The sequence below is a fragment of the Macaca fascicularis genome, chromosome 17 (assembly GCF_037993035.2).
Source record: "Macaca fascicularis isolate 582-1 chromosome 17, T2T-MFA8v1.1".
Classification (NCBI taxonomy): Eukaryota; Metazoa; Chordata; class Mammalia; order Primates; family Cercopithecidae; genus Macaca; species Macaca fascicularis.
Genome location: NC_088391.1, coordinates 1,415,494 through 1,429,517, shown reverse-complemented (window position 1 = coordinate 1,429,517; position 14,024 = coordinate 1,415,494). Strand labels below are relative to the sequence as shown.

General features: G+C 49.5%; 1 protein-coding gene across 20 annotated transcripts in view; it reads right to left on the bottom strand.

Moving 5' to 3' along the window:
• The window catches only part of CRYL1 (crystallin lambda 1), a 172,930-nt gene that overhangs the window by 31,117 nt on the left and 127,789 nt on the right, over window positions 1–14,024 (bottom strand). For 11 of the 20 annotated variants that reach the window (XR_012426712.1, XM_065532941.2, XM_074021665.1 and 8 more), the window contains 2 exons: window positions 8,948–9,053; window positions 2,252–2,358 (listed from right to left, as the gene is read on the bottom strand). Coding sequence is in view for 19 of the 20 variants with exons in the window: in XM_065532941.2 (XP_065389013.1) it covers window positions 2,252–2,358; window positions 8,948–9,053 (213 nt within the window). In the remaining variant the exon portion in view is untranslated. Of the gene's footprint in view, window positions 1–1,302; window positions 1,872–2,251; window positions 2,359–8,947; window positions 9,054–14,024 lie in introns of those variants that run through there. The other 9 variants (XM_074021663.1, XM_074021666.1, XM_074021658.1 and 6 more) reach the window with 1 other exon arrangement.

Sequence of the window (14,024 nt, the reverse complement as noted above, 5' to 3'; positions counted from 1 at the left end):
ACTTAATCAGATGAAGAGAAGGATCCTTTTCCTGCTAAAGCCTCCTTCATGTCTGGCCACATCACCTTTTCAGTGAAGTTTGCATATCGGGCACTCATATTTCCTGCCTCTCCCCTAATCTCCTTATCTCGTGGGTGGCATCAGCTCCAACCTCCCGCCTCTCTCAGGTCCTGCGGGGACTGTGGGTTCCACCCGGGATGGTTTCTGCATTCGCTGCCCGACCCGCTCTCATGTGGACCCCAACACTCTCTGCCTCCAGGCTGGTCCCTTCTGCTGTGGGATGAGCTTTCCGAGAGCCTGACCTGATGGGGCGCTCCCTGCCTGCAGAATGCTTGGTTCTAGGTGAAGGCCCAGCTATTGGCACAGTCCCTGGGTTCTTCCCCACCTGGCCCCACTCAGCATCCCCTCCAGGGCTCCTTTGTGGTCATGGTGGGCAGCTCCTCATTTCCGGAGCACTCCAGCCCTTCCCCATGCTCTCCTCCCGGAAGGGCTGGCTGACTCCACCTGTTACCTGAGCCCCCTCATGGGCCACCTCCTCAAGGCCTTCCAGGGCACACAGGGCAGGCAGCTGGCCAGGCTCTCCTGTGTTGGATTCCTCTGGAGCACCAGTCCTGTTTTATTCTCAATTTGTGTTCTCTTATGGTGACCTTCTGAAGGGCAGGGGCCACCTGTGGGATGCCTGGCACATCAGAGTCGCTCAGCGCATGCTGTGAGAATAAGCAAGTGCGAGGCAGGAGCCTGTGAGCACAGGTCAGCCAAGATGATCACTTTTACACGGCTCCCGACCGGGCCACTGCTTCCAACACCTCCACAGCCTGGCCCCAAGAAAAGGCATCTCCCTGCTGGACGAAGCTGGGCACCAGAAGCTGCAAGGCTGGGAAGTGTCAAGGGAGCCCAGTGGTGGCATCTGGCCACTGTGGTGTGCATGGCCTTGCGGGTGGTGGGGCATGTACTGGGACTAGATCTAGGAAAAGACCACATCAAAGACAATAATGGAATGTTGGATCAAACAGGTACTTTAGTGTAGAACTTTGGTGCCTTTAATTTGCTGGAGACATGGGGTGTCTAAGGGCTGGGCAGTCAGTGGTGTTTCAAAAACATCATCTGATCATACAGCCTCAGGAAACTGGAAGCTACTCCGGGAAAAGCACACATTGCTGGATGTCTGCTGAGAGATGGACGAAGGGCCTGGGAAAAAGTATCTGCTTATGACTTATTCGTCGTGGTCACCCTAAAATACGCCGGTCACAGGATCAAATGCTGTGTTTCTCAGAAAAAAAGTGAGAAGAAAAAAGACATCTGTAAGGAATCAAAAACGTTTATTCAGAATAAGCGTTAGCAAAACGAAGGGAGGTGCCTCATAAAGGCAGGGCCGCAGAGTACTCAGAAAGGGATTAGAAAATAATTACAAAAATATTTTGCCACATATTAACATGAAACTACAATCACTGGCTGTAAAATATAGTCATACGTAATCAAGCTGAAAAGAAAAAGTGAAAATCTCCAGGTTATCTGCCCAGGTGGCAGGAAATCGACAGCCCCGAGAACGCAAGTGCTGCTGTGCCACCAGGCCCAGGGCTACGACCCAAAGCGACGGGCAGACCACCGGCCTGCACCACCGCACTCGGGCTGCACACAAGACAGCCAGCTTAGGATCTCCGTGGGCTGCTCCCTGTGTCACAGAGGGCTGATGAAGAGCTCCAGGGTTCCCAAACAGGGCCTCCAATGAGAGGAGTGGCAGCTGCATTACAAGAAATTCACTGGGGCTGCACCTGACTCTTCAACTTGGCAAGTCTCATGAGGCACTCGTCCCTCCACTGCCTCCTGGCAGCCAAGTGCTCTGGGTCATCAGGGACCTTCATGCACATGTCCTGCGAGAAGGAGAAGGAAAAAAAGGACAATAAAGAGGAAATAATTTACCAGGAGTGTAATTATCGCTCTTGTTTATGCAAACTGTGCAGAAACTGCTTTGAAAGCAAAAGCAGTAAACCCTCAGTGAACGGCAGCTTTCCAAATCTTGAAAGACCTCAGTCCCTCAGAGAGAAGTCACAGTGAGCTACCAGTTTACTGGTCACCCTGTCCTTAAGGTGTCCTGGTGACATGATGGAAGCACGAACAAAGTTATGAATGAGGAAACACTGAGATCAAGGGCCAAGATTCCAGCTGCAGATGCACGCCCACCCACCGCAGAGGTGAGGGGCGGCAAGTGCTGCAGGTGGCCGACATGCTTCTCCACAGTGAGTCTACGCACCTGGTTAACCTTCTCAGCGGTGGCCCTGGAAAACTCTGGAATGGGTCCAAAAGTCTTTAGGACATGTTTCATGCCTTCGCTGTATCTGTCGCAGTAGCTTAACATACCTGGAATTGCATGAAGACAAGAACCCACAATCTCAGAAAAAACATTCTTAAACTCAGAAATGCGTTCAGAGAGTTTTACCCTGGGGTCAGATAAGCTATATTCCTCCCTCCCTGTGAAGACAAGACAGAGCTGGGGAATGTGTATGGGCCTGCTGGCACCGGAGAAACAACCCTCCCCATTACCCACTGCCCACACTGGCTCCTGGGTGTTCGAATGTCAAAAAGTGCTGGGCCTAGCTGGGCATGGTGGCTCATGCCTGTAATCCTAGCACTTTGGGAGGCCAAGGAGGGTAGATCACCTGAGGCTGGGAGTTCAAGACCAGCCTAGCCAACATGGTAAAACCCTGTCTCTACTAAACACACCAAAAAATCAGCCAGGTGGCATGGCTGGTGCCTGTAATCTCAGCTACTTGGGAGGCTGAGGCAGGAGAATTGCTTGAACCTGGGAAGCAGAGGTTGCAGTGGGCTGAGATCACGCCACTGTACTCCAGCCTGGGCAACAGAGCGAGACTCCATCTCAAAAAAAAAAAAAAAAAAGTGCCAGGTCCCTCAGACCTCGCATGCCACCTCTGCTGGTGCATCTCACGATCTCACGGGACACTCCGGTTGGCCCGCGTTCACACACGGATTTGTTGGCTACCCCAGTAAGTCCTAATGTCACCAAAAGTGTTTCCTCCAGCCATGTACGGGGTTATTTGTGTACAACGCTTAAACGCATTTTCCAAGAATTAAAGATGTCAGATCTCAGGTAAACCCATCACTTATCTCACTGTTAGGCCACAGATCTGTTAGCACTGAGCTGCGGTGAGCCGAGATAGCATCTCCGCACTCCAACCTGGTGTGACAGAGTGAGACCCCACTGTACTGGGTACCGTCAAGGCTGCAGGTACTTGAAGCACTGGCTGGAGAGCTCATGTTGGCTTGTGCCCTGCTGGTTTGGGTGGATGGAGCCAGGCGCTCGGCTGCACAAGCCCCCATGCACGCTCCCCACGCTCCTGCTGCTCCCCAGCCTTGGGGAGCCATGATTTCTCAGATTCTAAGGAGAGGGCCCTGGGACTTTGGTGAAGAGACTTATCCTGGAGGGAGAGGGAGGGAGCCGCACGGGTTAGGCTGACTGCGCAAGAATGGGGTGCGCCCAGAGGAAAGCGCAGGTCAGTCACGGCCCCCACCCGGCACCAGCCTGCCCCGACCCGCCGGGCCAAGCAGACTCACTCTCCCTCACATTCCTTCCCTCCCTGCTGCCGGGAGGCGAATGCGCCGGTGCCGGCCTGTGCTTAGCAAGTCAAGTCAGAAGCCCGGGCCGGGATCCTGGAAAGGGAGGAGGCGGCGTTTCTGGTTCTGGGCGCCATGGAGGACACAGCCTGGGCTATTGCCGCCACCCTGACCGTTTCCCACATCTTTCAAACCCTTAAAGGCTCAGCAACTGGTCAGTCCGCCTACAACGATAACACGGGGACCAAGGAAGCCGCAGAACGTGCAGCGCCTGCCCCAGCTCAGCTTCCCACTCCCCACACAAACTGTGGATGATCAACTTAAAATACGAACCATCAGTACTAGATACGCTCAAAAAGCAAAAAATAAACAAACAAACATCAGCTTTGGAGTTTAGTTTTGATTGACCTATGCTGATGTGAAAGCCTAAAATCACTGGGTTGCAATTTATTTGCTTCAAATAGTTCTTCTCTCTCAGTGTGCTAAAATTTCCCCCAAAATGGTTCTGAATGGTGAACGACTCAAACACACCAACTTTTCTGACATGCGCACCTGAAAGTAACGGATGGGTGCTCTGTTTGTAAAAGAAGGGGTTTCATCTCATTTAACCTGTGCTGATTTGGCAGCGCAGAATTCTGGAAGGCTCTTGAGCTTTCCAGCACTGCACAGGTACTGGAGGTGGCCTAGCGTTTCTGGAGAACAGAAAACAACCTACACATTTATTTCATTTGGGAAATTATTTACTTCACTTTTGCTAGTTGTTTATGTATTAAAACGAAAGGAGATAAATCTAGACACAAATACAGTTTATTCTTTCCTTTTGGGGTGAGGGGCAGAGACACAAGAATCAAGTTGAAAATATATTAAATTAGAAGAAAATGGGAAGAGTGGCTGTGGCTGCATATCCCCACCTTGCAGGCAGGCAGGTGCCCTCACAAGACCCCTCAGCAGCCGGTTCCATCTCCCTCTCCTACCAGAGCAGCAACAGGCCAGGGGTTCAGTTCACGCAGCACTTGCCCTCTGGAACATTCTCTGAGCAAGTGTTTATCTCCCCCTGTCCTGTGAAACCATTTGAATCTCCCAGGAGCTTTCTAGAACTTTCTTTCCTTCTGCTTTTGTAAAGTTTTAAAGGGACATCTATTTCTACAAAACAGAATAAAGCATTTTATTCTAATGCTTTATTCTGGAATAAAGCTGGAACTCATGATAGTGCAATTCATACTTTTCCCCATTTTTATTCAGGAAACCCTTTGAAATGTCAGTCTTAGTGATATAAAAACTTTTTGTAACATGCTGTTGGGACGAAGAGCCCTCACTGTCTGTGACAAAGTTCAGGTTCCCACAGCACGTGCTCACCATGAGACGGGTGCAGCCTCCAAGGGCAGGAGTTCGCCGTGACTTAGACTCACGACCTGCACCTGCCTGATTATTTACAACCATGTTCCAGTAAACTTATGACTGTGATTGTTCTTTGCAACTCCCCCCCTTCCATTTTAGGGAGGTATAATTTATTTTCAACAATTATTTTGGTTTCTCTACACCATAAGAGGGGAATTGGGTGTAAATTACTCTAAAATGCCAATTTCTTTGGAAATAGGAAAAGCACAACACAGCCCACGTCACTTTTGATCCCCCTGGTCTGCCCTTCCCCATGATTTCTATCGAATCCAGCCTCCCCTGTATTTTTTCTTCTATGCTTCCATGCCCTCTGTCCTTCTGAGTTCTAATTCTTCCAAAATCCTTGTACAGCTTGGCTTTTTAGAAGATTCTGAACCTAATTTCTTAAGAGATGCTTATGCAGAAAAAGAAAAAAGGTAGAAAAAAGAATTGATTCTCGTGAGATTGGATGTAGCTTAACTTGCTGCTTTCTAACTTGGGAGCCTTGGGCTGTGGGCCTCTGAGGAACAGCGGGTTTGAGTGAGTGCCCAGGTGCACAGGCAGGAATCCTTTCTGTTCCCATGTATGGAGCAGGCACCAGAGGAGGCCTTGACCCCAGCCCGAGGCCACAGCCACTAGGAGGGATTCCAGACATCAGCTCCTTGGAGAGCCCTGATTGCCACCCATACCGGGGAAGTCCGGCTTTCCTTCACACAGCTGGGAACCCGTACCTATGTGAATCACCTGCTTTTTGGAGACAGGGTTTCACAGATCAAAAATGCCTCAAAGCACAGAGCGACATTATCTCATTCCTCCTCTCAGGATCAAATTCCCACCTGAGTGAGGACTTGCCCAGGGTAGGGGAGGCAGAACCGACCTGGGCCCCTCACCTTACCTCACCAAGTCCCCGCCCATCGGCTCACCTTCTTCCACTGGCTGGCAAATAATCACTTCCCGTCAATCAACCAAACCCACTAGCCACCAGGCATCTCAGTTTTAACAAAGGCAAGTGTCTACACAGGAGAGGAAATCTGTGAGGCAAAATGGTAAATAAACATCCACTTCCCCTGGAGGTGATTTCCATGCTGCCAGATTCTGAGATGTCCTCATTTCAAGTGGAACAAAACGCAGGAGGAACCCAAAGAGCCCCAGGGACAAGACAGAGCAGTTCGTCTCTCTACTGACCTGTGAGTCTAAAGCTTAGCAAAGAAATAAACCCGGCTGGGAAACTCTAGGTACCTGGCTCTAGAGGCTTCTCCACGCCACAGCAAAAATCCTAATCTGTATTTATTCCTTTCTCTGCACTTGTGAATCTTTTTGGAAGAATTTTAAAAACTAAAAATAAAACAACAACAAAAAAAACTAGAAAAGTACTACATGAAACAAACAAGACAAAACTCTGTTTGAATACAACATTTATTAAGGACTTAATAGGTGCCAGCAATCCAGCTAAGAGCTTCCATCTGGTTCGATTCTCACACCACCCTGAGGAAGCAGTTACTGTTGTCCCCATTTCACAGATGGGGAAACTGAGACGCAGTGAACTTAAGTCACTTGCCCAAGGTTATACAGCCAGTAGGCTGGAAAGCCAGGGTAAGGAGTTGGCCCACTGGCTCCACAGGCCAGAACCACCATTCTGAGGGCACGTCCTTCAAGGGTGTTGTTTGTAAAAGGAGCCAAAAGGCGATGGCGCGCTGGCCTCCTGTTTCTCAGACACTATTTCATTAGATTAAAAATAAATCCTAAAATATTTGCACTAGTTCTAGATAAATGGTAGCTTTTCAGGCTAATAACTATCCTTAACCTGAGATTCTGGCTTTATGAAAACAGTATCAGAAGAGAAGAAAAATTCTCCCAACTCCAATCTTGATATATTCTGGGTGACACAGGGAAGAATGATGAACATCTCCATGGGTTCCCGGCCAGATCTTATAACTCTCCAACTCTGGTCTTTGGAATGCTCTGAAGTTGAAAGCTACATCCGTCCACCATTATCATATGAAGCCAATTAGGTTTTCTTATCATATCTGCTTTGTTTGAAAAATTGTTATGGGCCTCCTTCCTGTCTGCCACTCTATTTGATTCTTGAGTTTCTGGTTTCATTGGCTTCTGTTTCTATTTGTTTGAAAGTCAAAGCTGTTCTCAGTTCTGTCCCTATCTATTTATTATGACACCTCAATTATCTTATTTTTCTCAAGAAGAAAAAAGAAGAAAGAAAAACACCGTGGTTATCAGGCAGCGTCTATATACATTTCAAATGTATAAATTTCTATACATTTCAAATGCTTAAATATATATACAAATCTAAATACATTTCCAATGCTTACATACGCTCACAAGTTTTGAGGTTCTGGTTGAAAACACCGTTTGAAATGATCTAAGACTTTGTGTTAATAATACAACAAGACTCTTGTTTCATTGCATGAGGCCGTCTTTCTCTACATTATCTTCCTCTCTTCAGTGGTTATCTTCCCATAAAACTAACACACAAGTGCTGGAGCAGATTCCCCTCTTCCCTCCACTCCTCTTAGCTCCTCTTAGCTTGATTCTGATCAGGACTGAAGCAGAGGACACGCGGCCCATCCACTTCAGAAATCATCTGTGCACCTGCTATGTGCAGGAACAGGTCTAGTAAAGCTGCCTTGAATTATTCATCAGACAGCACATTTCATTAACTACTGTGAAAATTGACTGAACTATTACCAAAATGTAATACTGAAACTATAGAACTGAAGTCAAACAGACGGAGAGAGGTCACAACCTCTTAACCTCCCCTCTCATGGAGGGAGCTTCCTCTCAACTTCTAAACCTCCCACAGGCAGGCAACCAAGCCCCCTGCTCAGTTACCCACTTAAAGCATGGACCTTTCCTGGACATCAGCTCCTGTTACTAGAAAGTTCTTCCTGCCATGTACTGAGCCCAAACCTGTCTGTCTGCTTGCCATTTCCAGTCTTTCACTCCACTTCCACCCCACAAAAGATACAGACCGAGAGACATACAAGAGAGCTGGTCACTTTTTTCTAGATAAGCCCCAGCTTCTCAGTATCCTTTGTTAAATGCAGACCATGGAGCTGCATACAATAGTTCTTTTATCTTTCTATACGTTTTCCAAGTTAGTAATATTACTATTAATCTATAGTAGCTGTAGAAATGTATAACACAGACAAGCAAAAAGATACTAACAGTTACTTACAATCTCAGTACCAAGAGATAGCTGGCAATAATAACATCTAGGTTACATCTCTCTCCAGATTTTATACATAGTTTTTAAAATTTACTACGTTTTAATGTGCTATAAGTTTTATTGGTTATCAAATGACATCTTCTTTTTGGATCAATTAAAATCTGGTTGACAGAGTTTCACTCTCGGAAGCTTCTTGTCCTTCTCAAGTCGTCTTTCCTTTAGAGTTACCAGATCACAGATAATGGGCTCAGACCTAATTCCCCCCAAGCCTTCTGGAGGCGGCATCTGGCCAGTGTCTGGTCTGCCCCACCCACAGGCCCCTCCCCAGCTCCCAGCCTGTGGAAGCCCTCACTGTGGGCCCCCTAGCCTTCTAGAAGAAAACCTCGCTCATATTTGGGCAGAAGATACATCCAGCAGAGGTCCCTGCGGGTTAAGGGTTAAGTCAGCCTCCTGTCTTTTCTTCTTGCCTCTGGAAATAATGTCATCATCTTCCTCAGGAAACTACCACTTTCCCTTCTGCCAGGCTGGGTGACACGCAGCGGAGTTTCCGTGACATCACCCACCTCTCTTCTTTCGAGCAGAAGAACAGAACGCACCACACGGAGCCCTGCGGTGCACGCACTCCGCACGGACTGACATCTCAGTGCACAGCGTTTCGCATCCCTGCCTCGTCTGTGAAACACCAGGGCTGGCCATCATCTCCTATATATCCTACTGTCTCTATTCAGTTGTAAGAAAAGGCAAAATGTGATGGTTTACAAAACCCATGACAACACTAAATAGAATGGAATTCCTAACCTGGCCCCAGATACATACCTTCTGCATTGAGATGCATGGTTTCCAGGGGTCCAATGAACGCATACCGCATGCCCAATCCTTCTGACATGACAAGGTCCAGGTCGCTAGGAGACACGATTCCTTCCTACATGGAGAAAATGGGCGGCATAGATGAGTTCTGTAAAAAGACGATTTCATGACCACCACTTCCATCCTAACTTCTTTAAAGCAGGATCCCAAAATCTTCTCCAAAGCACTATACAGGCTGAGTACCATTTATCTAATATGCTTATGACCAGAAGTGTTTTGGATGGCTGATACTTTCCAGATTTGGGAATATTAGCATATGCATAATGAGATATTTTGGGGAAGGGATCTGGGAATAAACAAAAAATCTATTTATGTTTCATACACACCTAGCCTGAAGGTAATTTTACACAATATTTTCAATAATTTCGTGCATGAAATAGTTTGTGTACACAAAACCATCAGAAAAGCAAAGGTATCGCTATCTCATGTCAGTGCTCAAAAAGTTTTGGATTTTGGAGCATTTTGGATTTTGGATTTTCAGATTAGGGATGCTCAACCTATGATAGTATTTTGATTGAATTTTGCAGGACAAAACTATAATATTATTGTATGTTATAAATGGCTTGACGTGGTGGCTCATGCCTGTAATCCCAGCACTTTCCGAGGCCGAGGTGTGGAGATCACCTGAGGTCAGGAGTTTGAGACCAGCCTGGCCAACATGATGAAACCCTGTCTCTACTAAAAATATAAAAAATTAGCTGGGCATGGTGGTGCATGCCTCTAGTCCCAGCTACTCAGGAGGCTGAGGCACAAGAATCGCTTGAACCCAGGAGGCAGAGGTTGCAGTGAGCTGAGATTGCACCACTGCACTCCAGCTTGGGTGTCAGAGCGAGACTCGGTCTAAAAAAAGAGTCATATATATATATATAGTTTTTTTGTGTGTGAAATGGTCAAACACAAATTCACCTTTTCCGTCCCTGCAATCCACTAGGGTTTGAAATCAATTCCTCTTGACCTCCCTGCCTCCTCATCTCACCCTACAACCGACAGACAGCCTGCAGCTGCAGGGAGTGGGAGAGGCTGAGGACAAGGGGAGCGTGAGGAGGGGGCATCCTAGGAAAAGGGCAGGAAGGATTTTCTAGATTTCTGCCTAGGATCCGGGGGGGAGTAAGATTAGAGCCACCAAAAGACGTGGGAAGATGCTCTCCAGGCTTCACCCGCCTGCAAGTCCGGCCTTGTTCAACTTTTAATGAGTTCGTAAAAAGTGATATTCTTTGATGAAATGCAGCTTAGAACCATGGGTTTGTTTGCTAAGGTGGGGCCCTAGAATCTTCTGCAATGTAAATTTCAAAGCAAGAGGCAAGTTATGTGTTGAGGTTGGACGTCTGATCAGCCACCTGTGTTCCTTGGCCTCACGTGGCTTTGGGACGGAGGCAGGGAAGCGCAGATAATGATCTGCGGCCCCTCCCGTCGGAGGATGCCTCCCCCTTGGGCATTTCCACTGGCAGGAGGGCGGGCGGAGGGAAGCCGCCACCTTTTCCCCTCCACGGCCCAGACGGGCAGCACTCCGCGGAATCCGCCGCCCCGGGTCTCATCGGATACGTCTGGGCGCTGTGTTTTCCCGCAGCTCGGTGGGGCAGAGGCAGCGGCGCTGGCTCCGTGGACGGTGCGGCCCGCCCTTCCCATCGCGGCCTGGGCGGCCCCGCCTGTCCTCGGCTGGGCCCGGTCTCCCTACCCCGGGGCACCTCCCCACGCGCGCACCCGGCCCCAGCCACGGCCCGGGCCGCTGGTCCACAGCGCGTCTCCCTCCCCGGGGTGCGGGCAGAGCCTGTCTTTGCCCAGAGGCCATCTCGGAGCTGGGGGCCTGCTCGGCCGAGGGCTCTGCGGGGACCGGCACAGCGGCCTGCAGGGAGGCGCCCTCTGCCCTACCGCGAGCCTGGGGCGCCCGGGCCTGGCTTCCAGGTGCCTGGGCCTCCAGGGCAGCCCCAGGGGTCCCCCAAGAGGCGAGAAAAGGGGTTCAAAACCCCCGCCGTGCCCCTTAACCGGCTCGGCGGGCGACACCCCGGTGCCTCGGGTCCGTGTGCGGGTCTAGACACCTGCGTCTGCAGAGCGCGCGCTGGCGAGGCGGGAGCAGGGGCCCGGCCCGGGAACGAGGACCGCCAGAGCCACGCCACCGGCGAGGGCCGGGGCCACTCACTGGGACCCGCAGCAACCTTTTGGACAGCCACTTTGCGTTTCGTTTTGTGTGCGCACATGGGACACACACGCATGGAGACTGAACAAGCCACAGTCCACGTTTCCAGAAGTTACAAAGCAAACCCCCCGGCCTCGACCGCCGCACACTCCGCCCGCTTCTGGCCCGCACCTGCCCTCTGCGGTGGCGGCTTTCCCGCTTTAGACCGGCCGCCCGTGTCCACATTCCTCAGCCGCAGCGTTTGCCGCTGGTCCGTTTCTCATCTTCCTGTAAACGGAATCACTGAGCGCGCGTCCCTGCATGACTTGTCTCTCACCATCCTGTTTCTCAGATTAGCCTGCGTGTCCATCTCCTTCATGCAGGGACCTGCGTTTACTCTCCCACCCTGCGGCCGTGGGCCTGGGGCTAGTCTGGGGCTCCTGTGCGCAGGGCAGCCAGGGACACGCGCAAAGGGCCCAGAGCGCGCGTCTCCCCCTCGCTGCGGCCCGGCCTCCAGCACGGTGTGGAACAGGTCCCGTCGCGCCTCAGCCTCGCCACGCTTGGTGTCCTCACCCTTGCAAAGTATGGCTAATCTGGTGGGGTGAAGTGGGATCTCACGGGTTTCCTGCGAGTTCTAAATCACCCTACCCCATGTTCACTGTGGCTGCTAAGGAAAGCGAATCAGTCCGTGCAGGTCACTGCGAAGGTGAGGAGGGTCGCCTCCTTTCCTCCCAACAGCAAAGCTGTAAGGGGTCAGGCGCATCGTGGGGGTAGGGGAGAGCTACAGAAGGCCCACAGAAACGCCCGGAACCGTCAAGAAGCCTGTGTGGAACATAGGCACTGCCGCCTGCTCTCCCTGGCAGGAGGTCTGGAGGCAGGAAGGGTGGCTCCCTGCCCTCTCTCCAGGCTGCTGGAAGGCCTGGGCTGTGGCCCCTCGCACCCCCGTGGGCTCTGGAATGCTCTGGAATGCTGTGAAAGGCAGCCAGGCGGCCTGCAGACTGTCCCTCACCCTTGGTTTCCAGGCCAACATTCCAAACAGCCCCAAGTGTTCATTTTAGTATTCAACCTGGGAAGTATGCAAATACGGAAGCCACCCTGTACTTGCCGTGTTATTTGGCTTGGCTCTTTTAGAATCGTATTGAGTATTTTTAGAGCCGATTTTTTAAAAATCACTTTTAGGATTGCAAAATAGAAGAAAAGTGCGTCCCCCAAGAGCAGTTCCTTTTGGTTTGTGTCATCTGAGCTAACAGCTCCCGACTAATGCCTGAGAAGGGTCCTCCATGCTGCCCCATGACGTGGGAGGAGCCACATTCCCTCCAGCTCCCGTGTTCTCAGCTCTGCCTGATTTCATCTAGAGGAGGGCTGTCGGTCTCCCATCAGTCACTATTCACCAGTAGAACAAGTTAGAAAAGGGGAAAACGTTTTGATACTTTCCCTTTCTCACTCCTCCTTTCTGGCCCGTTTGAATTTGTGAAATAGTTTCTTAAAGCTTGAGTTTTTACCAAGAAGCTAAATACAGAGAAAGAAAAGGACCACAAGGCATTCGGTTGAGAAGCTCCACAACGAGGATTTCATGTCCCCAAGGCAAACATTTGAGTTTTCCCTGCTGCACTTGGTGCCGAACTAAAGCTTTCCCATATGGGATGTTCTGAAGCTCAGGTTGCTTAATTTTGCCACTGAGCTCAATTCCACCCAAAGCCTTGTGACATCTGGACCTAATATTATCATAACAATGACAAATAATCATTTGCTTATATATACGTGGCACAGCAGTTGGGTATGTATACTTTGCACCTGATGTGGTGGGAGAAAATGCCCAGGCTAAAAGGAGCCACAAGACTGTCATCCGTGAAGGAGAAAATGCAAGATAGTTACTAACATACCCAACTGCTGTGACACAAATATTAAGTAGAATGAAAGGTTTAGGGATGTATCACTCAGGGTTCTACCAGACAGAGCCATAAGATTCACACAATACACACATACATCCAGAGTTTTATTTCAAGGAATTGGCTCATGTGACTGTGGGCCTGGCAAGTCAGAAAGCCATGGACAGGACTTCAGGAAGGCAGGCCGGCAATTCCAGGCAGGAACTGCCCACAGTCTGCAGGTGGAATTTCTCCTTCCTTAGGGAGATCTCAGTTCTGCTTGCAAGGCCTTTCAATGAACTGAATTTAGCCCACCCAGACTATGGAGAATAATTTCATTTACTTAAAGTCAACTATCTACCAAATACCTTCCCAGCAACATCTAAACTGAGTTTGACTGACTGACTGGATGCTGTAGCCTGGCCAAGCTGACCCTCTCAGGGGACAGATACCCTCGGAGATCTTGGATCAAGCACTTTTGTTTCTTTGTGGGGTTGTGAGAGGAGGAAGCAAGACACATCTAACAATTAACAACATAACAATAGCAAAGGGTTAACAGATGTGGTGGTACGTACTCTGGTCCTTCAGACAGTCCCAGAGGAGGAAGGCAGGAGAGAAACTTGCGTGCTGGAGGCACACGATATTTGATGGGTAAATCCTCCGTGACTATCTCCTCTACTGATTACCAGCGACACAGAATCATCTTTCCTTCTCTGTAATCATCCCATTCCTAGATTTAATTTTCTGGTTCATGTATTTTTTGCATGCCCTCATTTTCACTTGCTTTTCTCATTTTTCTTCATATCATTCTTCCTCATCCACTTCTTTTTTACTAATTCCCAGCTTTTGATCTATTTTGTTTTGCTCTACTTTTTCCCCAAACTTGGTCCTGAATTTTCACATTTTTCTTGTGCAAACACTACCATAACTTTACTACTACCATCACCACTAGGAACACAGACTTGCTAGCCAGGAATTTGGATGAGGTTCTATTCAAGTCCTTCCACTCCTCAGCCAGAGTTTGGGCACAAGTCCACTGTCAACT